The sequence below is a fragment of the Salmo salar genome, chromosome 21 (genome assembly GCF_965601325.2).
Source record: "Salmo salar chromosome 21, fSalSal1, whole genome shotgun sequence".
In the NCBI taxonomy this organism is placed as follows: domain Eukaryota; kingdom Metazoa; phylum Chordata; class Actinopteri; order Salmoniformes; family Salmonidae; genus Salmo; species Salmo salar.
In genome coordinates, this window is record NC_138311.1 from 10,488,892 (window position 1) to 10,516,159 (window position 27,268).

General features: G+C 43.6%; 1 protein-coding gene across 1 annotated transcript in view; it reads left to right on the plus strand.

Moving 5' to 3' along the window:
• Positions 1-27,268, plus strand: part of LOC106581696 (nck-associated protein 5) — a 157,725-nt gene that overhangs the window by 69,037 nt on the left and 61,420 nt on the right. The window contains exons 4-7 of the mRNA XM_014163934.3: positions 275-436; positions 4,067-4,135; positions 18,581-18,619; positions 19,414-19,533. Of these exons, the coding sequence (XP_014019409.2) occupies positions 275-436; positions 4,067-4,135; positions 18,581-18,619; positions 19,414-19,533 (390 nt within the window). The remainder of the gene's footprint in view (positions 1-274; positions 437-4,066; positions 4,136-18,580; positions 18,620-19,413; positions 19,534-27,268) is intronic.

Consider the following 27,268-nt stretch of genomic DNA (forward strand, 5'->3'; position numbering starts at 1 on the left):
CAATGAATTGGAAGTCTTAATTTGCACTCCTGCACAGTGCTTGTAGCTACATCTCTATACAGCAAATTGCAAATACAGAATAGCAGTTCACCTACTGTATATGATTAAATAAAATCTGCAAATGATGGCCAAATTCAAGATCTTTCCATTAATACTATGTGTATCTTGTAGGTTGGAGAAAATTGACGAGGCACATACCCCCTTAGTTCCAATAGGCAATGCAACTGTTTCAACAGCTCTGTGTTTCTCTCCAACCCCTCTTTCAATGGTTTAGAACAAACTCCTGGAGGAGATGTGGAAACAGCAGAACAGTCTGGAGGGCCCAACACCCCCTTTGATAGAGAGGAGGCCCAAATCTCCAGGAGCCAGCAGTAGTGGACATGAGGAGGACTCCCACGAGGCCAAGCCCCTTCTAGAGCGACTGCAGGCCCTGGAGGTAAGCTCAGGCACGGTAGGGTCTCTTCTCCAGTTAGTACCTCTCTCCATCCTCAATTATGGATAAGAATTACTTCATAGGGTGAATTACCATGGTTTATTTTTTGCTGTAATATCATATACTTGGTTGTAATCGAAGTTGGTCAGGAATTTGAAGCACACTCACATTGGCACATGCTTCATTTGTATTATATCATTAAGATCATGATTTAAGCATAAATGAAAAGTAAATACAGTGCCAGTCACAATGATGTTACTTGTATGTAGGTCAGGGACAGACAATCTTGGAGGCTTTCTCTCCCACCAAGCAGAAACACTTGATTCTACTAATCAAGGCCAATAGGTCCTGCTATGGTTAGTTGAATTAGGTGTGTTGCTGCTTGGCTGGAGAAAAAGCCTGCGCCTGCTTGTATCTTTAGTCTGAATATGGCCCACAAAGAGAACTTTTTAAATTCTTCAGAATTGTATGAGGATACGATATTGCATCGGGCATTGTACTAAAGCGGATAGAAACACTTTGAAAACTATACACATTAACTCTGTCTGTTATAGCTGCCAGGTATCATTCCTTAGACCGTCAATCATGGCTGATTCCATTACGAGCTAAGAGCTCATTGAATACATAGTTCCAGGTTAAAGCAGACAGAAGCTTGGTGAAAAAATAAGATGACAATTGTAATTTTCTACTCTATTCATTCTGTTCATTTAGTAATTTATATGTAAAAAGACCTGAGTAAAAGGTACTTCCGGGGTCCCTGCGTACCTGTTCAGTAATCCAGCCCTGATTCACGGAGAGAAGACTGGGTCTGACTTGACAGTACTTAGTCATATCCTGTGTGTGATAATTCAATCACTGACAAGGTAGTTGAAGGCCCAGTGCAGTCAAAAACATGATTTTGCTGTGTTTTATATATATTTCCACATTATAAAGTTGGAATAATACATTGAAATTCAGAAAATGATGATAATGCCCTTTTAGTGTAAGAGCTGTTTGAAAAGAGTGCATGAAATTTAAGCCTGTTGTAGTGGGATGGAATTTTGGCCTGCCTGGTGACATCACCAGGCAGTAAATTGGCTAATAGAGCAATAAGAAAGAGAGTTCCAAACCTGAAAACACTCCCAGACAGTCTTAGCAAAATTGCTTGAGAAATTGCTCTTTGATAAGACTTTTTTTTAATTCTTCTTTATGACAATTTTAATTGAAAGCAATCACAGTATGGTACTTAATTGTTACCCAGAAATGATTCCATGCCCATGATCCTGTGATAGTATTCCTTAATCACACCTGCTCTACAGAAAGCTAATAGAACTTACCATCTGTCTGCAGATCCCAGATCAGCAATAGTGATCTGTTTTTTCCCTGAAATACATACATGTGGAATAGTGATGCTCTGACAAATACATTTTTACCATCCTTTGTTATGAACCAGGAAAAGTTAGGGATTCATGCACTACATAAAACACATACTTTTAGGAGAAATAGTATGACAAAGTTTTTTTTTGTCTACCTTTGCTTTACCAGTTCATACAGAAAGGATTTCATAACTGTGCCCCACCCTGTGTGACTGTGATTTAGGCCTATCAGATATATTGATGATCAAGGGATCAGCAGGAGTAATGGACTATTATATCCATCCATGAATTAGACTGGATTAATGAAAACATTGTCATCTAACTCAGCAGTAGCCTTCATAGTTTTAATTTTATTATAATGAAATTCATCTGGAATTGAGGACATCTCAGGAGGACGATATCCAAATTCCATTTAGCATGCAATCATGACCTTGACTTCTTTAGTAATGCCATTAGATAAACTGGCTTCTTGAATTACATTGATTAACTTGTCTGCCTCTGTACACCCTATTGTATATTTTCAGACTTTCAGACTCATATTTTCACGGTGGATGCTATCCCTTTAAATTATACATGTAATTACACTTTTAGACTGAAACTCATTGACCTGACATGTTTTTCCATTTAATTTCAAACTACTTTCCTAGTTTTCCAGCCGTAAAGGCACACTTGGAAGCATGTGGAATGTGCAATGAACAATTTGCTGCATATGAAAGTGAGTCAATAAAAAAATAAACACAGATCCAGCCCACTGTGCTGACTGTCTGGAGAAGCCTCTCATTTGATTCTCTTCACCACCTCAACCAAAAAGTCATTTGTTTCACATTTGCTTGCTGAGGAGTCAAAGGAGTGAGACAGGGTTGAAACTGTGTTAACTGCATGTCAATCAAAATGGAAGGCCTGGATAACGCAAGAAAGTAGTGGAATGATCGGCAAATGAGTACAGCTTGTAAATCAATAAGACTCATTTGGAAAGGTGAAGTGATATTACATTAATAGCAGAATCAGGCCCCACCCAGCCCATATCTTACAAGGCCCCTACCTCAAAGTTCAAGCTCGTAACTTGGATTTCTGTGACCTTTAAATGGGATAGTCTTATAGGCTCTATGACTTCGTTGGCCTTTTTAACTCCAAGTGAAGGGAAAGGGGTACCAGTTGCACAACTGATTGCATTCAAATGAAATGTGTCTTCCGCATTTAACCCAACCCCTCAGTGTCCTATGATCTATCAGTGTCCTACGATCTCTTTCTCCTCAGAAGCACTTTGCCTTCTTTTCAGACACTGTTGTGATTTATATGACCACTTTTTTTAAATGAATGTTGCTCATACGTTCACCATTCCAGAACCAGTGCTAGGCAATAACTCCACACAGTAGGTCATATGAACACACCTGGAGAACTAAACAACCTGGATCACCAGCCAAAAGTCAGCAATGAGCCGTTTGAATTTACAGCATTGTGTCAAGGGTTATTTAAAAATCTCTCTTCTTTTCTTTGTCTTTCCTATTATTTTCATTTTTTACCACAATTTCATGGTATCCAATTGGTAGTTGCAGTTTTGTCCCATCGCTGCAACTCCCGTACGGACTCGGGAGAGGTGAAGGTCGAGAGCCGTGCGTCCTCCGAAACACAACCCAGCCGAGCAGCACTGCTTCTTGACACAATGCCCGCTTAACCCGGAAGCCAGCCGCACCAATGTGTCGGAGGAAACACCGTACACCTGGGGACCGTGTCAGCGTGCATTGCGCACGGGCCCGCCACAGGAGTCGCTAGTGCGCGATGGGACAAGAACATCCCTGCCGCCCAAACCCTCCCCTAACCCGGACGACGCTGACATGTTTTAATAGAGATGAACTGGAGGAATTGCACAGACCTTGGAGTAGTGAGACTCAATAGAAGAAACACTGGGATAAGGGCACTTTACAATAACTTTTAACCTCAGACATTCATGTGAATCTGTGTTAAGTTACGGGCATGTAACTCGGGTCAGAATTCTGTTAGTATATGTTCTGGACAGTTCATGTGATGGACAGTTAATGAGATGAAAGGCTTGCTCTAATTCATTTGGTTAGAAGTAAAATCTCATGGCATGACCATCTTAAGAAGCACTGGGGTTACCTTCAGCTCAGTCAAGAGACGATGTGTATACGTTGTATACACGTGGTATCTTTATCTGGAAGACTGGAATTGTTCACAGATATATATTTAGAATATGGACACATGTGAAGGTGTTTTTTGTGTACATATTCAGTTTATCTGGAGGTGTTTGCTATTACAGGCGGAGAACTCAGCATTGACGATGGAGAACGACAACCAGAGGAAGCAGTATGAACGTTGTCTGGATGAGGTGAGTGTGTATTTCTCTCTCTCTATCTCTCACAGACACACAGTTCACTTGGTTAACTCTAAGCTGAAATACTTGATAAGGTCTGGAAAGGACTAGGAATTCCTGGAGTTTCCTTACAGAAACATCCACAAAGTATAGAGCCTTGTTATACAGGGTTTGAATCTAATGAGAGTTAAGCATGGGAGTTCTAAGGGATGAGACCTCTCCTCCTGCTCAGAGACTGGCCAGGAGTGAGCTAGTGTGGGTTGAGTGTGCTCCTTTCCTCCTCTCCTCCATTACAACGGGCTGATTGTCTCTCCATCTCCCTCTCCATTTTTGAAGAGGCTTCCTTAATGAGGCAGTTACCATGGCAATTGCTGCCCTCTTGAAATTTAAGTATTCAGGTAGAAGACAAAATGTTTCAACACAACTGTAGTGGGAGTAATTCACTCTGCCAAAAAAGCCAGTCAAAAACTAGTGTTCCAAACCCAGGCAAACTCTCAGGGTGCTTTGTGTCATGATGACATCAGAGTTGTCATGATAGCTATATTTATTTGTTTATTTAACTATGCAAGTCAGTTAAGAACAAATTCTTATTTACAATGACAGCCTACCCCAGCCAAATCCTAACGGCGCTGGGCCAATTGTGCGCCACCCAATTACATCCGGTTGTGATACATCCTGGAGTCAAACCAGGGTCTGCAGTGATGCCTCTAGCACTGAGATACAGTGCCTTAGACCACTGCACCACTTGGGAGACCCATATTAAAGGACTACATGTTCTATTGAATAGAAATGGAACAACTGACTCAACTATATCGGTTAATTCATAACCGAGTCAAGCCAAGTTGAACTGCAGGGTTACCCAACTGTCTGGTGGGCCGAATTTAGGTGGTTTTATTTGGCTCCCCAAGTCTTCTGAGCAATATATATATATATATATATATATATGTGCCTACGGAAAGTATTCAGACTTTGACTTTTTCCACATTTTGTTACGTTACAACCTTATTCTAAAATTGATTAAATAAAAAAACTCCTCAGAAATCTACACACAAGGCTCCCGAGTGAATCAGTGGTGTAAGGCACTGCATCACTGTGCTAGCTGTGCCACTAGAGATCCTGGTTTGAGTCCAGGCTCTGTCTCAGCCAGCCGCGACAAGGAGACCCATGGAGTGGCGCATAATTGGCCCAGCGTCGTCTGGGTTAGGGGAGGGTTTGGGTGGCAGGGATGTTCTTGTCCCATTGTGCACTAGCAACTCCTGTGGCAGGCCGGGCGCAGTGCACGCTGACACGGTCGCCAGGTGTACGGTGTTTCCTCCGACACATTGGTGCAGCTGGCTTCTGGGTTAAGCGTGCATTGTGTCAAGAAGCATTGCGGCTTGGCTGGGTTGTGTTTCAGAGGACGCATGGCTCTTGACCTTCACCTCTCCCGAGTTCGTACGGGAGTTGCAGCGATGGGACAAGACTGTAACTACCAATTGGATACCACAGAATTGGGAAGGAAAAAGGGGTAAAATAATCCATTACATTTTTTTTTTAATCTACACACAATACCCCATAATGACAAAGGCGAAAATAAAAAACAGATACCTTATTTACATAAGTAGTCAGACAGTTTGCTATGAGACTCGAAATTGAGCTCAGGTGCATCCTGTTTCCATTGATCATCCTTGATGTTTCTACCACTTGTTTGGAGTCCACCTGTGGTAAAATGAATTGATTGGACATGATTTGAAAAGGCACACACCTGTTTATATAAAAGTCCCTAAATTGATAGTGCATATCAGAGCAAAAACAAAGCCATGGGGTCGAAGGAATTGTCCGTAGAGCTCAGGGGACAGGATTGTGTTGAGGCACAGATCTGGGGAAGGGTACCAAAACATTTCTGCAGCATTGAAAGTCCCCAAAATGGATGAAGTTTGGACTCTTCCTAGAGCTGGCCTGCCGGTCAAACTGAGCAATCGAGGGAGAAGGGCCTTGATCAGGTAGGTGACCAAGAACACGATGGTCGCTCTGACAGAGCTCCAGTGTTCCTCTGTGGAGATGGGAGAACCTTCCAGAAGGACAACCATCTCTGCAGCACTCCACCAATCAGGCCTTTACTGACAGAAGCCACTCCTCAGTAAAAGGCACATGACAGCCTGCTTGGAGTTTGCAAAAAGGCACCTAAAGACTCTCAGACCATGAGAAACAACATTCTCTGGTCTGATGAAAGCAAGATTGAACTCTTTGGCCTGAATGCCATGCGTCACGTCTGGAGGAAACCTGGCACCATCCCTACGGTGAAGTACGGTGGTGGCAGCATCACGCTGTGGGGATGTTTTTAAGTGGCAGGGACTGGGAGACTTGTCAGGATCGAGGCAAAGGTGAACCGAGCAAAGTACAGAGAGATCCTTGAACAAAACTTCCTCAGACTGGGGTGGAGGTTCACCATCCAACAGGACAACAACCCTAAACACACAAGCCAAGACAACTCAGGAGGGGCTTCAGGACAAGTCTCTGAATGTCCTTGAGTGGCCCAGCCAAAGCTCAGATTTGAATCTGATCGAACATCTCTGTAGAGACCTGAAAATAGCTGTGCAGCAACGCTCCCCCTCCAACCTGACAGAGTGTGAGAGGATCTGCAGAGAAGAATGGGAGAAACTCCCCAAATACAGGTGTGTCAAGCTTGTTATTTTTCATACCCAAGAAGACTCGAGGCTGTAATCGCTGCCAAAGGTGCTTCAACAAAGTACTGCGTAAAGGGTCTGAATACCTATGTAAATGATATATTTCAGTTTAATTTTCAGAAATTTGCAAACATTTCTAAAACCTAGTTTTTGCTTTGTCATCATGGGGTATTGTGTCTAGATTGATGAGGGGAAAAAAACTATTTAATACATTTTAGAATAAGGCTGTAGGAAAACAAAATGTGGAAAAAGTCAAGGGGTCTGAATACTTTGCGACAGCACTGTATGTGCATATATTTTCTATCTTTGTTGGACACAAGGGAATGAGCTCCAAGTGATTTTAATTTAAGAAGTCTGTTCCCTACTATTCCCACGTATAATAAAGAGACACATGATTGTATAAAAATATAAGCAATGTTTGAAAGTATTATGTTTTAGTCAAACATATCTGTTTGCTTCTTGCAGTCAATTTGCAGTTGACAAATTATTTGTTATTATAAACTGGGTGGGTCGAACCCTGAATGTTGATTGGCTGACAGCCATGGTATACCATGGGTATGACAAAACATGTATTTTTACTGATCTAATTACTTTTAGAATAGCAAAAAAGCACTTCAGGGGTTTGTGGTATATGGGCAATATACCATGGCTAAGGGCTGTATCCAGGCTCTCTGCGTTGCTTCGTGAATAAGAACAGCCCTTAGCCGTGGTATATTGGCCATATACCACACCCCCTCGGGCCTTATTGCTTAATTATGTTCCAGCTCTCCGGACCATCCACTCAAGAAAAAAATAGACCTGCGGTTGAATCTAGTTGATGATCCCTGCTGTATTGTGTCTGCGCTAGCCCGGGTACTCATCTACCATAGTTTCAGGATCTGCTGAAATGGACAATGTGAAAGAAATGATCTGAGCCAGCATGGTATGTTTGGGGGAGGCGCAAATGTCTTTCAGACAAAGAATAATCTGTCTGTGTTCAAATTTCTGCTTACAGATTACTGCTGTATATCAATTTCCAGCCTTCCTCCCATCCTTCAGCTCTTATGAATATTACACAAGGTTAGCGTAACTCATTAGATAAAATTATGCCATGTGATAGCTGTGAATTAGTGGTCACTGTGACGCAACTCTTGACCAGCTCATCTTTGTCATTAGTAGCAACTCATCACCTTTCAAAGTGCCCTCCAAAAGGACCACTATCTTCTGGAAGGATCTTAAATCCAGGTCACATTTCTACAGCATCTCTGCCCCCTACCAGCTCACACAGTTGGCAATATGTAATGCATTCAACATCACACTTGAAAATGCAAAAATGTTGAATGATCTCTGAAACGAAATAACATAATTGCACAATTATATAAATTCGAGCCCTTCATGATATTCTGCTACCTTCATTCATATTCAATGCTACCATCAAATAAATGTATCCCCAGAAAAATAATAATCTAGCTTTGAGGAAGAGGACGGAGGGCCTCTCACATTAAAACGTTATTGAAAAGACTTGATTGTCACGAAAAAGTTTGTTTTAATTATAAGAAGTACAGCAGTTTAAACAGACAGATTTTAAACAGTGTAAAAGAGGATAAAAGTATCCAACCAGGAGTAACAAATGTGCAAACTACTCTCCTAGTTAGATAGCTGCACTAGGGTCGGACAGCATGACTGTGTAAGATCAATACACAGTGGAGCCAGCGCGAGATATGGCTCGGAAAACTTACCTCAATCCAGGGATGAGAAATGCCATGTACTTAGAATTGTCTCATTATCCCAGCTGTTACACCGGGAAGTTTGAAAGACTACTCATTTTTCGTAGGGCTGTTTTTTGTTAGGCAAGCTGCCCTTTTCATCCTCATGCTATGTAACAGAAGCCACATCTGACATTTTGAAATGACACTAGAATGTGCACTGAACAACAAAGGATTGTCAGCCAATCAGGCTCTGTGCGGACTACATCATCGAGCTGTGCAAATATCAAAATAAAAATCCTGTGTGGGGAATGGCTTAGTGTATGTCAAACTCTCCGAAAACTATGGATGCTCGTCTGAAGTACAATAATTAATTAGTAATCCGTGTCATTGTCAAGAGTGCATTAACAAAGGCAATAAACAGCCACACACTAGAACATTGCTGTTGTCTTTGAATAGTTTGCTTACTTGTTGGAGCTCCAAAAACAGCACTGGACCCTGTCTTAGCAAACATGTGGAATCACAATCAATATCACAATAGCAAATTAATTCACAGTGACAAATTCATAACATTGCTATTCAGTACAGTATGAAGACCAGCCTGAGTACTGTTTTTGCAGTAAGTAGGTCCCCTGTACCTGCGCCCATGAGGGGAGTGATGAATGACTGCACGGTGGAAAGGACTCGCTAAAAAGTAAACAATAACTTGCAAAAAATAAATAGTAACACGATAAAATAACGAGACTATAAACAAGGAGTACCGTTAACGAATCAATGTGCAGGGGTACGAAGTAGTTGAGGTAATATGTACATGTAGGTAGGGGTAAAAGTGACTAGGCAATCAGGATAGATCGTAAACAGAGTTGTAGCAGAGTTTGTAAAGAGTGTGAAAGTGTGTCTATGTGTGAGTGTGTGTAGTGGTGTATACCCCCCAAAACTACTTATGTAGTATTTAAGTAAAAATAATTTAAAGTACTACATAAGTAGTTTTGGGGGGTATCTGTACTTTACTATTTATATATTTGACAACTTTTACTTTTACTTCACTACATTCTTAAAGAACAATGTACATTTTAGAAGCAATTAGAAATTATTCATACTTTGATACATAAGTATATTTTTGCAGTTACGTTTACTTTTGATACTTAAGTATATTTAAAACCAAATACTTTTCTATTAAGGTATCTTTACTTTTACCCACATATGACAATTGGGTACTTTTTCTACCACTGAGTGTGTGGCATCAATTTGCTTGTGTGTTTTGTGTATGTGAGCGTATGTAGGTGGGTGGGTGTATGTGTGTGTTGGAGTGTCAGTGTAGTATGTGTGAGTGTGTGAGGGTAGAGTCCAGTGAGTGTGCATAGAGCCGGTGCAAGAGAGTCAGTGCAAATAAAAATGGGGTCAATGCAAATAGTCAGGGAAGCCATTTGATGAACTGTTAAGCAGTCTTATGGCTTGGGGATAGAAGCGGTTTAGAATCCTTTTGGTTCCTATTGGTTCTGGTACTGTTTGCCGTGCGATAGCAGATAGAACATTGGCTGGAGTCTTTGACAACTTTTAGGTCCTTCCTCTGACAACGTCTGGTATAGAGGTCCTGGATGGCAGAGAGCTCGGCCCCAGTGATGTACTGGGCCTTACGCACTACCCTCTGTAGCGCCTTATGGTCGGTAATGCAGCCAGTCAAGATGTTCTAGTTGGTGCAGTAGTGGAACTTTTTGAGGATCTGAAGGCCCATGTCAAATCTTTTCACCCTCCTGAGGAGGAGAGGCATTGTTGTGCCCTCTTCATGACTGTGTTTGCACCATGAAAGGTCCTTAGTAATGTGGACACAGAGGAACTTGAAGCTCTCGACCCGCTCCACAACAGCCCCGTCGATGTGATTTGCAATTATTGTACTGGAAGAGCATCCATAGTTTTGGGAGAGTTTGACATATACTAAGCCATAAATCACGCTGTACTTTTATTTTTACATTTCCATAGCGTGACGATGTAGTCTGCACGGAGCCTGATTGGCTGAATATCCTTTGTTGTTCAACACACGTTCTAGCGCCATTTCAAAATGACTGACGTCGTTTCTGCGCATAGAGATATATAGAGGACTCATCTTTGTATCTGTGCCATTATAGCATCTGTGACACCATGGGCAGCGCCATTGAGGCTATCTCCATTTTGAAGTAGTCAATTTTCTCCTTCACGATTGGCTGATCCCTCCTGATGATCCTGTTGGACATGACTCCAACAGGGTCACCAGGGGGTATCAGTCAATGAAGTTGGAAGTTGCACCCAGTTGACTACAATAAAATGGCGGAAGCCCTCGATGGTGCTGCCCATGTTAATATGGCCTTTTGACGACTAGATGCTTCTATCATTCTCTATGCTTCTGCTACCTAGAATGAGGACGAAAAGGGCAGCTTTTTTGAAAAACTAGCAGTTGTGTAATCGGTGTAACAGTGGGGATAATGTGACAATTTGGAGTACATCGCATTTCTCATCCCTGGATTGAGATACATCAGAGAGAAAGGGGCGAAGCGAACTTGGCCCAAAATCTGTCTTCTCCAGCAGGTGTTTTTTTGCGCTCACCAAGCGAGGAGTTTTTGCAACGAGGTCAATGAGAGTGTTGAAATTGGTCAACAAAAAGTGTATTTGGTTACTTGCTACTTGAGGCTTATTTGATCGAATATACATTTTATAAATCTTAGGTTATTAGGTTGTTACGAGTGTACTGATATAAGTAGGACACGTGACATCACGGCAACTTTGAGAAAAAAACACTTTATATTGGAGTTATGCCTCTAAGTGCTATACAGGATCTTTGGGATGTCGCATCCCTAAACCTTACCCTAACCATTTTAAATTTCAACTTCAATGGGGTAGGGACAACCTAAGGATCCAGGATAGCAAGGACCGTTGTGGTTGTTCACACACGTATCTGCCCTCTCATTGGCTAGAATGGTACCACCTGATCTTGCCTCATCACAATTGCCTTCCATTTTTAAAAACATTTATTTCAATTGTTAGTGTGGCAAAAATAGTATCTGGCCATATCTCCCGCTGGCTCTAAAGTGTCTTGATCTACACAGTCATGCTGTCCGACCCCAGTGCAGCTCAGTGTAAACAAGCATAACGGTAGGGTTGGCTGAACGACGACATGAATAACATACATACATTTTAAGCTTTTCCGTCAGGATAGAACTCTGGCAAGACAAGGGGTGGCGGTCTATGTATATTTATAAACAACAGCTGGTGCATGAAATCTAAGGAAGTCTCAAGGTTTTGCTCGCCTGAGGTAGAGTATCTCATGATAAGCTGTTGACCACTCTATTAACCAAGACAGTTTAAATGTGTATTTTTCGTAGCTTTCTATATACCACCACAAACAGATGCTTGCACTAAGACCACACTCAATGAGCTGTATACGGCCAATAGCAAACAGGAAAAATTCTCATCCAGAGGCGGCGCTCCTAGTGGTTGGGGACTTTAATGCAGGGAAAACTCAAATCTGTTTTACCTCATTTCTACCAGCATGTTAAATGTGCAACCAGAGGGAAAAAAATTCTAGACCACCTCTATGCCACACACAGAGACGTGTACAAAGCTCTCCCTCGCCCTCCATTTGGCCAATCTGACCATAATTCTATCATCCTGATTCCTGCTTACAAGCAAAAACTAAAGCAGGAAGCACCAGTAACTCAGTCAATAAGAAAGTGGTCAAATGAAGCAGCTGCAGGACTGTTTTGCTAGCACAGACTGGAATGTGTTCCGGGATTCTTCCGATGGCATTGAGGAGTACACCATATCAGTCACTGGCTTCATCAATAAGTGCATCGATGATGTCGTCCCCAATGTGACTGTACGTACATACCCCAATCAGAAGCTGTGGATAACAGGCAACATTTGCATGGAGCGAAAGGGCGCATTCAAGGAGCGGGACTCTAACCCGGAAGCTTATAAGAAATCCCGCTATGCCCTCCGACAAACCATCAAACAGGCAAAGCGTCAATACAAGACTAAGACTGAATCGTACTACACCAGCTCCGACGCTCATCGGATGTGGCAGGGCATGCAAACTGTTACAGACTACAAAGGGAAGCACAGCCACGAGTTGCCCAGTGACACGAGCCTACCAGACGAGCTAAATAACTTCTATGCTCGATTCGTGACAAGTAACACTGAAGTATACATTAGAGCTTCAGCTGTTCCGGACGACTGTGTGATCACACTCTCCATAGCCGATGTGAGTAAGACCTTTTAACAGGTCAAAATTCACAAGGCTGTACTCCGAGCATCTGCTGACCAATTAGCAATTGTCTTCACTGACATTTTCAACCTGTCCCTGACTGAGTTTGTAATACCAACAGGTTTCAAGCAGACCACCATAGTCCCTGTGCCCAAGAACACAAAGGTAACCTGCCTAAATGACTACTGACCTGTAGCACTCACGTCTGTAGCCATGCAGTGCTTTGAAAGGCTGGTCATGGCTCACATCAACACCATTATCCCAGAAACCCTAGACCCACTCCAACTTGCATACCTCCCCAACAGATCCACAGATGATGCAATCTCTGTTGCACTCCACACTGCCCTTTCCCACCTGGACAAGATGAACACCTATATGAGAATGCTATTCATTGATTACAGCTCAGCGTTCAACACCGTGTGCCCTCAAAGCTCATCACAAAGCTAAGGACCCTCGGACTAAACACCTCCCTCTGCAACTGGATCCTGGACTTCCTGACGGGCCGCCCCCAGGTGGTAAGGGTAGGTAACAACACATCCACCATGCTGATCCTCAACACGGGGGCCCCTCAGGGGTGCACGCTCAGTCCCCTCCTGTACTCCCTGTTCACTCTGTTTGGCCAAGCACTACTCCAACACCAAGTTTGCCGACACAACAGTGGTAGGCCTGATCACCAACAACGATGAGACAGCCTATTGGAAGGAAGTTAGAGATCAGGCCGGGTGGTGTCAGGACAACAACCTCTCCCTCAACGTAATCAAGACAAAGGAGATGATTGTGGACTACAGGAAAAGGAGGACCGAGCATGCCCCCATTCTCATCGACAGGGCTGTATTAGAGCAGGTTGACAGTTTCAAGTTCCTTGTTGTCCACATCACCAACAAATTATCATGGTCCAAACACACTACAGTAGTGAATAGGGCACGACAAAGCCTATTCCCCCTCAGGGGACTGAAAAGATTTGGCATGGGTCCTCAGATCCTCAAAAGGTTCTACAGCTGCACCATCGAGAACATCCTGACTGGTTGCGTCACTGCCTGGTATGGCAACTGCTCGGCTTCCGACCACAAGGCACTACAGAGGGTAGTGCGTACAGCCCAGTACATCACCGGGGGCCAAGCTTCCTGCCATCTGGAACTCCAATTTGAGCAGCAGCAGCTGAAAAATGAGCTCCTACAAATATTGAAATTTACATGGTTTTTAGAGGGAAGTACATCGGAAAAAAGCAAAAGAAAACTGCAAGACTGAATAGGAGAAAAAACAAGCAACAAACAAAGAAGATAGGCTTTTGAAAAATAACTATTTTTCATAAAATTGTAGTTATCTTAGCTAGCTGAATTGTTTACCAGTTGCTAAGCAGTTGCTAGGGACTCTTTTGGAAGAAGCTAGCTAGCTAACGAAGAACAACAAAGAATATCTAGTTAACAGAAGAAAAGAAAGAGAAAATCAGGACAGAAGAAAAAGGATATCAAAGTGAAACAGTTCTCTAAAGACACAGGAGACAATAATACAAGAAACAACACTTCAGTAGCTTGTCAACTATGTGTCTGTCTATCCCTGTTCTCTCCTCTCTGCACAGGCCATACAAACGCTTCACACCGCGTGGCCGCTGCCACTCTAACCTGGTGGTCACAGCGCGCACGACCCACGTGGAGTTCCAGGTCTCCGGCAGCCTCTGGAACTGCCGGTCTGCAGCCAACAAGGCTGAGTTCATCTCAGCCTATGCTACCCTCCAGTCCCTAGACTTCCTGGCGCTGACGGAAACATGGATTACCACAGATAACACTGCTACTCCTACTGCTCTCTCTTCGTCTGCCCACGTGTTCTCGCATACCCCTAGAGCATCGAGCCAGCGGGGTGGTGGCACTGGAATCCTCATCTCTCCCAAGTGGACATTCTCTCTTTCTCCCCTGACCCATCTGTCTATCTCCTCATTTGAATTCCATGCTGTCACAGTTACCAGCCCTTTCAAGCTTAACATCCTTATCATTTATCGCCCTCCAGGTTCCCTTGGAGAGTTCATCAATGAGCTTGACGCCTTGATAAGTTCCTTTCCTGAGATGGCTCACCTCTCACAGTTCTGGGTGACTTTAACCTCCCCACGTCTACCTTTGACTCATTCCTCTCTGCCTCCTTCTTTCCACTCCTCTCCTCTTTTGACCTCACCCTCTCACCTTCCCCCCCTACTCACAAGGCAGGCAATACGCTTGACCTCATCTTTACTAGATGCTGTTCTTCCACTAATCTCATTGCAACTCCCCTCCAAATCTCCGACCACTACCTTGTATCCTTTTCCCTCTTGCTCTCATCCAACACTTCTCACTCTGCCCCTACTCGGATGGTATTGCGCCGTCCCAACCTTCGCTCTCTCTCTCCCGCTACTCTCTCCTCTTCCATCCTATCATCTCTTCCCTCTGCTCAAACCTTCTCCAACCTATCTCCTGATTCTGCCTCCTCAACCCTCCTCTCCTCCCTTTCTGCATCCTTTGATTTTCTCTGTCCCCTATCCTCCAGGCCGGCTCGGTCCTCCCCTCCTGCTCCGTGGCTCGACGACTCACTACGAGCTCACAGAACAGGGCTCCGGGCAGCCGAGCGGAAATGGAGGAAAACTCGCCTCCCTGCGGACCTGGCATCCTTTCACTCACTCCTCTCTACATTCTCCTCTTCTGTCTCTGCTGCTAAAGCCACTTTCTACCACTCTAAATTCCAAGCATCTGCCTCTAACCCTAGGAAGCTCTTTGCTACCTTCTCCTCCCTCCTGAATCCTCCTCCCCCTCCCCCCCTCCTCCCTCTCTGCGGATGACTTCGTCAACCATTTTGAAAAGAAGGTTGACGATATCCGATCCTCGTTTGCTAAGTCAAACGACACCGCTGGTCCTGCTCACACTGCCCTACCCTGTGCTTTGACCTCTTTCTCCCCTCTCTCTCCAGATGAAATCTCGCGTCTTGTGACGGCCGGCCGCCCAACAACCTGCCCACTTGACCCTATCCCCTCCTCTCTTCTCCAGACCATTTCCGGAGACCTTCTCCCCTTCCTCACCTCGCTCATCAACTCATCCTTGACCGCTGGCTACGTCCCTTCCGTCTTCAAGAGAGCGAGAGTTGCACCCCTTCTGAAAAAACCTACACTCGATCCCTCCGATGTCAACAACTACAGACCAGTATCCCTTCTTTCTTTTCTCTCCAAAACTCTTGAACGTGCCGTCCTTGGCCAGCTCTCCTGCTATCTCTCTCAGAATGACCTTCTTGATCCTAATCAGTCAGGTTTCAAGACTGGGCATTCAACTGAGACTGCTCTTCTCTGTGTCACGGAGGCTCTCCGCACTGCTAAAGCTAACTCTCTCTCCTCTGCTCTCATCCTTCTAGACCTATCTGCTGCCTTTGATACTGTGAACCATCAGATCCTCCTCTCCACCCTCTCCGAGTTGGGCATCTCCGGCGCGGCCCACGCTTGGATTGCGTCCTACCTGACAGGTCGCTCCTACCAGGTGGCGTGGCGAGAATCTGTCTCCGCACCATGCGCTCTCACCACTGGTGTCCCCCAGGGCTCTGTTCTAGGCCCTCTCCTATTCTCGCTATACACCAAGTCACTTGGCTCTGTCATATCCTCACATGGTCTCTCCTATCATTGCTATGCAGACGACACACAATTAATCTTCTCCTTTCCCCCTTCTGATAACCAGGCGGTGAATCGCATCTCTGCATGTCTGTCAGACATATCAGTGTGGATGACGGATCACCAGCTCAAGCTGAACCTCGGCAAGACGGAGCTGCTCTTCCTCCCGGGGAAGGACTGCCCGTTCCATGATCTCGCCATCACGGTTGACAACTCCCTTGTGTCCTCCTCCCAGAGTGCTAAGAACCTTGGTGTGATCCTGGACAACACCCTGTCGTTCTCCACTAACATCAAGGCGGTGACCCGATCCTGTAGGTTCATGCTCTCCAACATTCGCAGAGTACGACCCTGCCTCACACAGGAAGCGGCGCAGGTCCTAATCCAGGCACTTGTCATCTCCCGTCTGGATTACTGCAACTCGCTGTTGGCTGGGCTCCCTGCCTGTGCCATTAAACCCCTACAACTCATCCAGAACGCCGCAGCCCGTCTGGTGTTCAACCTTCCCAAGTTCTCTCACGTCACCCCGCTCCTCCGCTCTCTCCACTGGCTTCCAGTTGAAGCTCGCATCCGCTACAAGACCATGGTGATTGCCTACGGAGCTGTGAAGGGAACGGCACCTCCATACCTTCAGGCTCTGATCAGGCCCTACACCCAAACAAGGGCACTGCGTTCATCCACCACTGGCCTGCTGGCCCCCCTACCTCTGAGGAAGCACAGTTCCCGCTCAGCCCAGTCAAAACTGTTCGCTGCTCTGGCACCCCAATGGTGGAACAAGCTCCCTCACGACGCCAGGACAGCGGAGTCAATCACCACCTTCCGGAGACACCTGAAACCCCACCTCTTTAAGGAATACCTAGGATAGGATAAAGTAATCCTTCTAACCCCCCCCCCCCCCCCTTAAAATATTTAGATGCACTATTGTAAAGTGGTTGTTCCACTGGATATCATAAGGTGAATGCACCATTTTGTAAGTCGCTCTGGATAAGAGCGTCTGCTAAATGACTTAAATGTAAATGTAAATCTGGGACCTCTATACCAGGCGGTGTCAGAGGAAGGCCCTAAAAAGACTCCAGCCACCCTAGTCATGGACTGTTCTCTCTGCTACCACACGGAAAGTGGTACCGGAGCGCCAAGTCAAGGTCCAAAAGGCTTCTTAACAGCTTCTACCCCCAAGTCCATAAGACTCCTGAACAGCTAAGCAAAGGGCTACCCTCTTTACGCTGCTGCTAATCTCTGTTTATTATCTATGCATAGTCACTTTAACTCTACCTACATGTACACATTACCTCAATTACCTTGACTAACCGGTGACCCCGCACATTGACTCTGTACCGGTAGCCCCTGTATATTGCCTCGCTATTGTTATTTTACTGCTGCTGTTGAATTATTAGTTACTTTATTTTCTATTTCCTACTTTTTTTTCTTAACCAACAGTGCTTTAAGAAGTTTTAAGGGCTTGTAAGTAAGCATTTCACTGTAATACCTCACTGTAATACCTGTTGTATTCAACGCATGTGACAAATAAAATTTGATTTGATTTGAATCTTCTGGCATCTATTTATCTCTCTTTTCCCGACCAACAAACACTAGACTTTAGCCATGGCTTAATACGCAACTGTACTGAATCAGAACTTAATGAGGGGCGTGTGTGGATTTACCATCTATAACATTCCAATGGCTGTCCTAAACACACACACACACACAATCAACTGTAGAGATGTAGATGATAGTATAAGCTTTAAATATATGTAATGAAAGTAACAACTAGGGCCCTTGAAACAAACAAACAACAACAAGGCAACAGTAAACTTTTTGTCCCCCATGAATGATGCAGCTCCCCCCTTGGGCCAATTGAGATATTGTGTGTGACTAACTAATTTCAGTTAATTACTATCGCTCTCGCCTTTGGCCAATCCGTGTACTTTTGTAAATGCCAGATCTCTATAGCAAGATGCATCATTCACCCAAGTTTAGTCAAAATCATCCCAATGCTGTCTGAGATATCACGTGTGACTAAAGTACAAACAAACGGAGGGAGACAGATCCACAGTCCCCTCCCTGATTTCATCATGGGGGAAAATTAAAACATCGGGGAGGTAAATGTCTCTGCATCTTCACACAAACATTGTACAACAAGCCTGAAAGACAAAGATTTCTTTATCATGACATGTTGACTGAACGTTGTCTTAACCTTTCTTTGAGTGTATTGTCTCTTTTGTTTATCTCCTCTCTCTCTCTGCTCTCTTTTGCTTGAAGGTGGCTAATCAGGTTGTTCAAGCGCTCCTCACCCAAAAGGTTTGTCTTTGTTTTGTTTGATTAAAGCATCATTAAAGTCAATCAAGTCTAAGGGAGGCTATAAAATAAATAATGATGGAATGCTAATAATGATAAGTAGAATTAGTTGTGTACTAGTTAGCACATCATGTCTATTGAAACTGAAAAACCACATGCTCACTACTAGCTATTAAAACATTGGCTAGTCAGACCATTACTACTGTTCCAGCTGGCTGATTGCCGTTGATACTTAGGTAATGTAAAGCATAGCACAGAGAATTTTTAACCAACCCTTTACTTGACGATACTTCCTCAATTTCTGACTTGGAAGACACATTTCTTCTAAACTTCCATGGCTACTTGCAGATGGTTCATTTTAAATTGACAAAATGTTACCTTATTAAATTAAATATTTTTTTTGCTCCATGAACTGTATGCTGCTATATTACCTATTTCAAAATTCTCTGTACTACGCTTTACATTACCTAAGTAAGAATGGCTTTCAGCCAGCTGGAACAGTAGTATGGTATATGCTTATCAACTTTCTGCTGATGTGCCATGCTTGGGAATTAATATTATAGGGACACTTTCTATGAGTCGTGTGTATGTAAAATATTATGAATGCATACTACCATTTTAATGCATGAAGAATGTCTTGTAGGGCCCTAAGTGTTTCCTGGTTAGGTCACATGGTCAGGAAAAACTCCTGGCCCTACATAAATCATAATGGAAGGCACACTGGACATGTATAATTATATGCCGGTTTATACAAAGTTTAACCCACCTTCCTTGTGCTTGTGTGGGTGAATGTCCAGGACCTAAAAGAGGAGTGTGTGAAGCTGAGGACACGCGTGTTTGACTTGGAGCAGCAGAACCGCATACTGAACGTTCTGTTCCAGCAGCGGGTCAAAATATCCAGCAACCCTGTCTCCCAGGTAGGCTGGCTTGGTATAGACTGGATAAAGACCAACAATAACTAAGCTGTATTAGCATTTGAGCAGGTTCATGGGATTGGTCAAAAAAATGTTTACTTCATTGGGGCATGGACTCTACAAGATGTGGAAAGCTTTTGACAGGGATGCTCGCCCGTGTTGAAAGTGTTCCACAGAGACGCTGGCCAATGTTGACTCCAATGCTTCCCACATTTGTGTCAAGTTGGCTGGATGTTCTTTGGGTGGTGGACCATTCTTGATACACACTAGAACTGCTGAGCATGAAAAACCCAGCAGCGTTGCAGTTCTTGACACACTCAAACCGGTGCACCTGGCACCTACTACCATACCCTGTTCAAAAGCACTTTACTCTTTTGTCTTGCCCATTCACCCCCTGAATGCCACACATACACAACCCATGTCTTAAGGCTTAAAAATCCCTATTTAACTTGCCTCTTCCCCTTCATCTACACTTATTGAAGGGGATTTAACAAGTGACATCAGTAAGGGATCATAGCTTTCACCTGGAAGTGGATTTCTATGAGTACTGTAAGTCTGTCATGAAAAGAGCAGGTGTTTTGTATGTTCAGTGTACAGACATTGCTTATTGAAGACAATCACTTACATAACGTACCAGTCAAAAGTTTGGACACACCTGTTCATTCAGTGGTTTTTCTTAATTTTTTTACTATTTTCAACATTGTAGAATAATAGTGAAGACATCAAAACTATGAAATAACACATGGAATCATGTAACCAAAAAAGTGTTAAACAAATCAAAATATATTTATATTTGAGATTCTTCAAAGTAGTCACCCTTTGCCTTAATGACAGCTTTGCACACTCTTGGCATTCTCTCAACCAGCTTCATGAGATAGTCACCTGGAATGCATTTCAATTAACAGGTGTCCCTTGTTAATTTGTGGAATTGATTTCCTTCTTAATGTGTTTGAGCCAATCAGTTGTGATGTGACAAGGTAGGGGTGGTATACAGAAGATAGCCCTATTTGGTAAAAGACCAAGTCCATATTAAGGAAAGAACAGCTCAAATAAGCAAAGACAGGGGAATCAAACATTTCATGTTCAAACCATGACCATTTCCAGTGAGGTCAAAAAGGAAAAGAACAAGACAGAGACCATAATAACTGTAATCTGTAATTCTCTCCTTCCATTGCATTTACTTTTTCTTCAAATTAAACACCAACATTTAAATCGTCGAAGATTTTTTACTCCCTTGTGGACTTGTGTAGCCTCCTAACTGGCCATGGCTTTGCAAAAAGATAAAATGATCCACCGCACAGTAGATGTGAAAACATCTACAAGACTGCACAGGGAGTACATGTGCTGAATTCCCCACAAGACAGAAAGATTAAAAGTGTCTAATACACCTTTCAAACCAAGATGTTTTTCCGCCAACTTTTTGCCCCATAATACTAACCTAACTGACAAAGTGAAAATAATGAAGTCTATACAGAGTACAAATGTTCCAATACATGCATTCTGTTTGTAACAACACACTAAATAATACTGCAATGCAATTAACGTTGTCCCACATCCCTGGCCTTTTCTGTAAAGGTCAAATTCACCAACTCACTAAGGTAGCAACTGACTGCACTTCTTCCTGCCGGAGATCAGTGGTGCTGTAGCAGAGAGTTATATTGGTACAAATCTGACAGGGTAGAACCAATTGTGTATATCAGGGATGGGCAACTGGCAGCACGTGGCCCCCCTTTTGAAGGTCCTCAGGTCAATTTCCCCAAAAACGAAACAAAAATAATTAAAAAAACAAAATACTAACAATTTTGGAACTCAGTCAGGCTTTCAACTTACTGTTGAAGGTTAGAATAGTAAAATACACAATTTCAACATTTGATTTCCCATCAGCAGTTTTTCTCTTGTTAAGTCAGTCACTGTTAATCAGTCAATTAGCTCACGTCAGTGAAGTCTTTTTAGACTAAGTTAGTTTAGCAGTCAGCTTTCTAAACTTGTTATCATGGTCAAATTACCAGCTGGATGGGCCCCGTTGCTTTTGTTAGTCAGTCTCACTCAGATATCATATTAAAAACTGCAAACATTTCTCACCACCCTATGGCAAAATGTGTAGAATTGTAAACTGCTCATTTTCCTCTCCGCCCCATGACAAAATTAGTAGAATTGCATGAAATTTGTTATAAAATGTATACATTTCTCTCCGCTGTCAAGAGGGGGGCCACTAAAATGTTTTTCTCACAACTGTGGCCCTTCTTGATGAGTTAAGATTTTTTGTGGCCCCCACCCCCATCAAAGTTGTCCATCCCTGATGTATTTAAACCATGGATTTCTGATGCTATGTACTGGCCAATGATAGGCTTTGAAGCCACCGGTCAGCTTTTTCAATTTTTTTACCCATCTACCAATAGGTGCTCTTAGAGGCATTGGAAAACCTCCCTGGTCTTTGTGGTTGAATCTGTGTTTGAAATTCACTGCTCGACTGAGGGACCTTGAGGCAGTCATTGACAAATCATGTTAAACACTATTATTGTGAGTTAATGCAACTTATTTTGTGACTTAAGCAAATATTTACTCCTGAACTTATTTAGGCTTGCCATAACAAAGGGGTTGACTACTTATTGACTTAAGACATTTCAGCTTTTCATGTTTTATAAATTTGTAAAAAATAAATAAAACATGATTCCACTTTGACATTATGGGGTATTGCGTGTAGGCCAGTGACAAAAACTCTCAATTTAATCTATTTTAAATTCAGGCTGTAACACAACAAAATGTGGAAAAAGTCAAGGGGTGTGAATAATTTCTGAAGGCACTGTATACACTAGTTGACTGACAGGGAGGTGCTGTTTTGAAGCCACCACTCCTCCATCTTGGTACTCCCCCACCATTGTAAAAAATAGGGGTCTGAATAATTTCTGACGGCACTGGATATAAATCATTGGGTAAAGTGTTTGTTACTATAGTAAAACATTAAAGTGGGATTCATAGGTGTTAGTAACACTTTTAGGTGTTATTTTTAGGAGTGTTAAATCAGTGTCCTTTTGTGTTTTCCGAAGAAAAATACTCCTGGGGTTCCGATTCAATCAAAACTGGTTACCAGGTGTCTGAAAATGTCCCACTTGATTGAATAGGACTTGGTTTGACTGTTTTCCCTTTCTATTGAAACCTTCAAAAAATTCATTTTTTAGGGGTGGGGGGAAGATAGTGGTGATGGGGAGTGTGTGGTGTGTGTGCAACAATTTAATTTCAAATGTACTTATAGTTTACGTAAATTAAATTGTGTTTTACATTTGTCTGTCAAATGAAAGACATTTCTGTCTTTCAAGCAATTCCTTCTAAGCATCTTGCATTTCTGTGATAAGACAATAGCTGTGTTCGAATACCTACGTATACTAACATAATGTCACGTCCTGACCAGTAAAAGGGGTTATTTGTTATTGTAGTTTGGTCAGGGCGTGGCAGAGGGTGTTTGTTTTGTGTGGTTCGGTGTTTTTGGTTTATGTTCTATATTTTCTATTTCTATGTTGGGTTTTTGGCAATGACCTCCAATTAGAGGCAGCTGGTTGTCGTTGTCTCTAATTGGAGGCCATATTTAGTTGGGTTTGTTTTCACTTCTGTTTTGTGGGTGGTTATTTTCTGAATAGCCTGTGTGCCTTATGGAACTGTTTTTCATTGTACGTTTATTTTGTTTAATTGTTTTCATCAAATAAATTAAGTATGAGCACTTTACCCACTGATCCTTGGTCCTATCCTTACGACGCCCATGACAGAACCACCCACCAAACAAGGCCCAAGCAGCGGGGATTGGAGCACCGAAGAGAAGGGTGGACGTGGGAGGCAGAACGACGTTTCTGGGAGAGGAAACTAAGGGAGCTAGATGAGGCTGAGAGGCATCCCCCCCATTTTTTGGGGGGGGGGCACACGGGGAGTTGGGCAGAGTCAGGTTGGAGACCTGAGCCAACTCCCCGTGCTTATTATGGGGAGCGACGGATCAAGCAAGCACCTTGTTATGCGGAGATACGCACTGTGTCGCCCATACACGTGCACAGTCCGGTGCGGTCAATAAGGGCTACGCAGCGTTGCCAGGCGAGAGTTAGCCGGCAGCCAGGGAGAAGTGCGCCGGCGCAGCGCATCTGGCCACCAGTGCATCTCCTCGGTCCAGTTTACCCTGTTCCTGCTCCTCGCACTAGCCCTGAGGTGCGTGTCACTAGTCTGGCGCTCCCCAAAGCCAGCTCCACGCATCAGGCCTCTAGTGCGCCTGCCCAGTCCAGTACGTCCTGTTCCTGCTCCTCGCACTAGCCCTGAGGTGCGTGTCACTAGTCTGGCGCCTCCAAAGCCAGCCCCACGCATCAGGCCTCTAGTGCGCCTGCCCAGTCCAGTACGTCCTGTTCCTGCTCCCCGCACTAGCTCTGAGGTGCGTGTTACTAGTCTGGCGCCTCCTAAGCCAGCCCCACACATCAGGCCTCTAGTTCACCTGCCCAGGCCAGTACGTCCTGTTCCTGCTCCCCGCACTAGCCATGAGGTGCGTGTTACTAGTCTGGCGCCTCCAAAGCCAGCCCCACGCATCAGGCTTCCAGTGCGTCTGCCCAGTCCAGTACGTCCTGTTCCTGCTCCATGCACTCACCCTCCAGTGCGCCTCCATCACCCGGTACAGCCAGTGCCTGCTGTGAGCACTGGGTCTCCAGCGACGCTTTCCAGTCTGCAGCCTTCAGCGACGCTCCCCAGCCCGGAGCCTCCAGCGACGCTCCCCAGCCCGGAGCCTCCAGCGACGCTCCCCAGCCCGGAGCCTCCAGCGACGCTCCCCAGCCCGGAGCCTCCAGCGACGCTCCCCAGCCCGGAGTCTCCAGCGACGCTCCTCAGCCAGGAGGCTCCATTCATTTAGTATACTGTAAATTAATGGTATCCTTTCAGTTGAGTGTACTAGCACTTCACCTGTCTACTGGAAGTGTATCCTGTTGCTAGGCAACTTCTTGTTAGCATAACAAATTACTAGCTAGACACCTTACAACTTCATTAACAATGTCCATTTGAGAACGCACAATGACAATACCACTTAGGTAAACTAGAATTTCATGAATAATCAAGTCAATACACATTGGGTAGTTAGTTAGAGTGCATATAGTTAATATACTGGCAAGTTCGATGTATTAGTAGCCAACTAATGTTAGGTAGCTAGCTAACATACTGGTACATACAAGCAACTGCTGTTATGATATGCTATGTGGTTTGTAAGGCTAGCGTAGCTAACATATTGTCAGCCAACATAACTAGTAACGTAACTCACGTATTTCAAAAGTAATTACTTTATTGCTAAAAAATGTCTTAACATTTGTCATAATTTGTTGAAGCAATTAATTCATATCTGTTTTCGACAGACTTCGGCTGCACATTTTCCACAATTTTCTTAAAATCTGAAAACGTTGTGAAGCTACGCCCATTTTCTGAAGAATTGCATTATTGCCCTAAAAGCACAGAAATTGTGTTCACTGCTTGTGGTGACGCAGGGTACCATACTAAACTACAAATGACCTCTAAGTATCGCAGCATAATCACAAACCTTTTGGTGGAGTAACTGCTGTACTTGTAGTAGGACATCCGGAGTAGGATGTAGTAGGACATCCGGGAACTTTTGGCATACTAACTATATCCATACTATGACCAATAAGCATACTACATACTGAATTTACTTCACAAATAGTATGGTTAGTATGAGTATTTGAATGCAGCTAATATGATATCTTTAGCATTGGAATGAAGTGGTAATGGCCCACAGGAACATGTAATGTGGAGATTGCTCCCAGTTCTGATTTATTCGTTCAGCACACACCATTATCCAGTATGCTGTGGGTGTACTAGACAGCCTTATTATGCCATAGAGATGATTAGGCAATGACTTTATGCTTTTAGGCAGAATTGTAACTTGAGATCTGGGCATGTAACTCACATAATGCTATTCTTCTATAGACATTAATACATGGTTTTCACATACAGTATCTAATTTCAGGGTTCGGTCCACTTGCTACCCGGTGTTCATTCATTGAGGGAATTTACGGTACTTATTTGATCATGTTTAGATTCCAATAACAATCCACATTTACTCTATCCACATGACACTGGACAGTTCCTGACTGAATAAATGTCCTGTTTATTTGATTCTGATTCCTGAATCATGTAAGTGTCACTGGAGGTTTTCTCCGTTCAGAGTGTCAGTGTCAGTTTGATGTGTTCTGAAATCACTTAACTGGGAGAGCTCGGTGTCACCCGTCCCTTCTAGAGGTTGGCTGACAGTGTTGAGTGAGTCACTCTACCCATCGGTGACATCTGCCTCACTTGAGCCTCAAGCTCAATCAGTACATACAGTGAGTGTATAAAACATTAAGAACACCTTCCTAATATTGAGTTACACCCCACCCTTTTGCCCTCAGAATAGCCTCAATTCATCGGGGCATGGACTCTACAAGGTGCCGAAAGCATTCCACAGGGATGCTGCCCATGTTGACTCCAATGCTTCCCACAATTGTGTCTGTCACGCCCTGACCATAGAGAGAGCCCTTGGTTCTCTATGGTGTAGTAGGTCAGGGCGTGACTAGGGGTTGTTCTAGTTCAATATTTATATGTTGGTGTTTTGTATGGTTCCCAGTTAGAGGCAGCTGGTGATCGTTGCCTCTAATTGGGAATCATATTTAGGTAGCCATTTTTCCCACCTGTATTTGTGGGATATTGTTTGTGTTGGTGCTTGTGTCACCATGTAGTCACGTTGTGTTTATTGTTTTGGTTGAAGTAGTTTCACTTTAAATAAATATGTGCAACTCAACAAACGCTGCGCCTTGGTCCGTCTCTTACAACAACGGTGACAGTGTCAAGTTGGCTGGATGTCCTTTGGGAGGTGGACAATTTCTTGATACACATGGGAAACTGTTGAGCATGAAAACCCCAGCAGCATTTCAGTTCTTGACACAAACCAGTGTGCCTGGCACCTACCACCAGACCACGTTCAAAGACAATTAAATATTTTGTCTTGCACATTCACCCTCTGAATAGCACACATGCACAATCCATGTCTCAATTGGCTCAATACGTATTAAAAAATCTTATTTAACCTGTCTCTTCCACTTCATCTGCACTGATTTTAAGTGGACATCAATAAGGGATCATAGCTTTCAGCTGGTCAGTCTGTCATGGAAAGAGCAGGTGTCCTTAATGTTTTGTACACTCAGACAGAGATAGACTTAGGGGTTGATGAAGACAGGAGAAAGGAAAGAGTTGTAGTTGGAATTATGTACCTTGTGATTTACAAGAAAAAAAAAACATTTTTAAAGTATTCACTGTTTTCAGTTAAATGTTAGACATTAAGTGCGTATAGAACTGTGCTATATCCGAGACATATTATATGTAGAAGCCTTTGCTCATGCATTACTACAACAGTCTCAAGGCCCTGTCTCTCTAATGAGCAACAATGAAGCCTGTGATTATCAAGACAAGGGTCCATGGCCTTAGGACTGCGATAGTGCTGGAGCAAAGTGCCCAGGTTCCATTAGAGGTTGTGATTTCTCTATACGGCTGCAGAGAGCTGAAACATAGGTCATCTTATTATACCTATCACTGGCAATTCCCCAAATAGCCAAAGCAGACATACACATACTAGAGATGGTGGCTTTAACCATTGACTGTACAGACCCACAAACATTAAATCAAACAAGGCCCAGAAACAAGATTAATAACACGACGGAGAGCAGAAGTCTTTTGG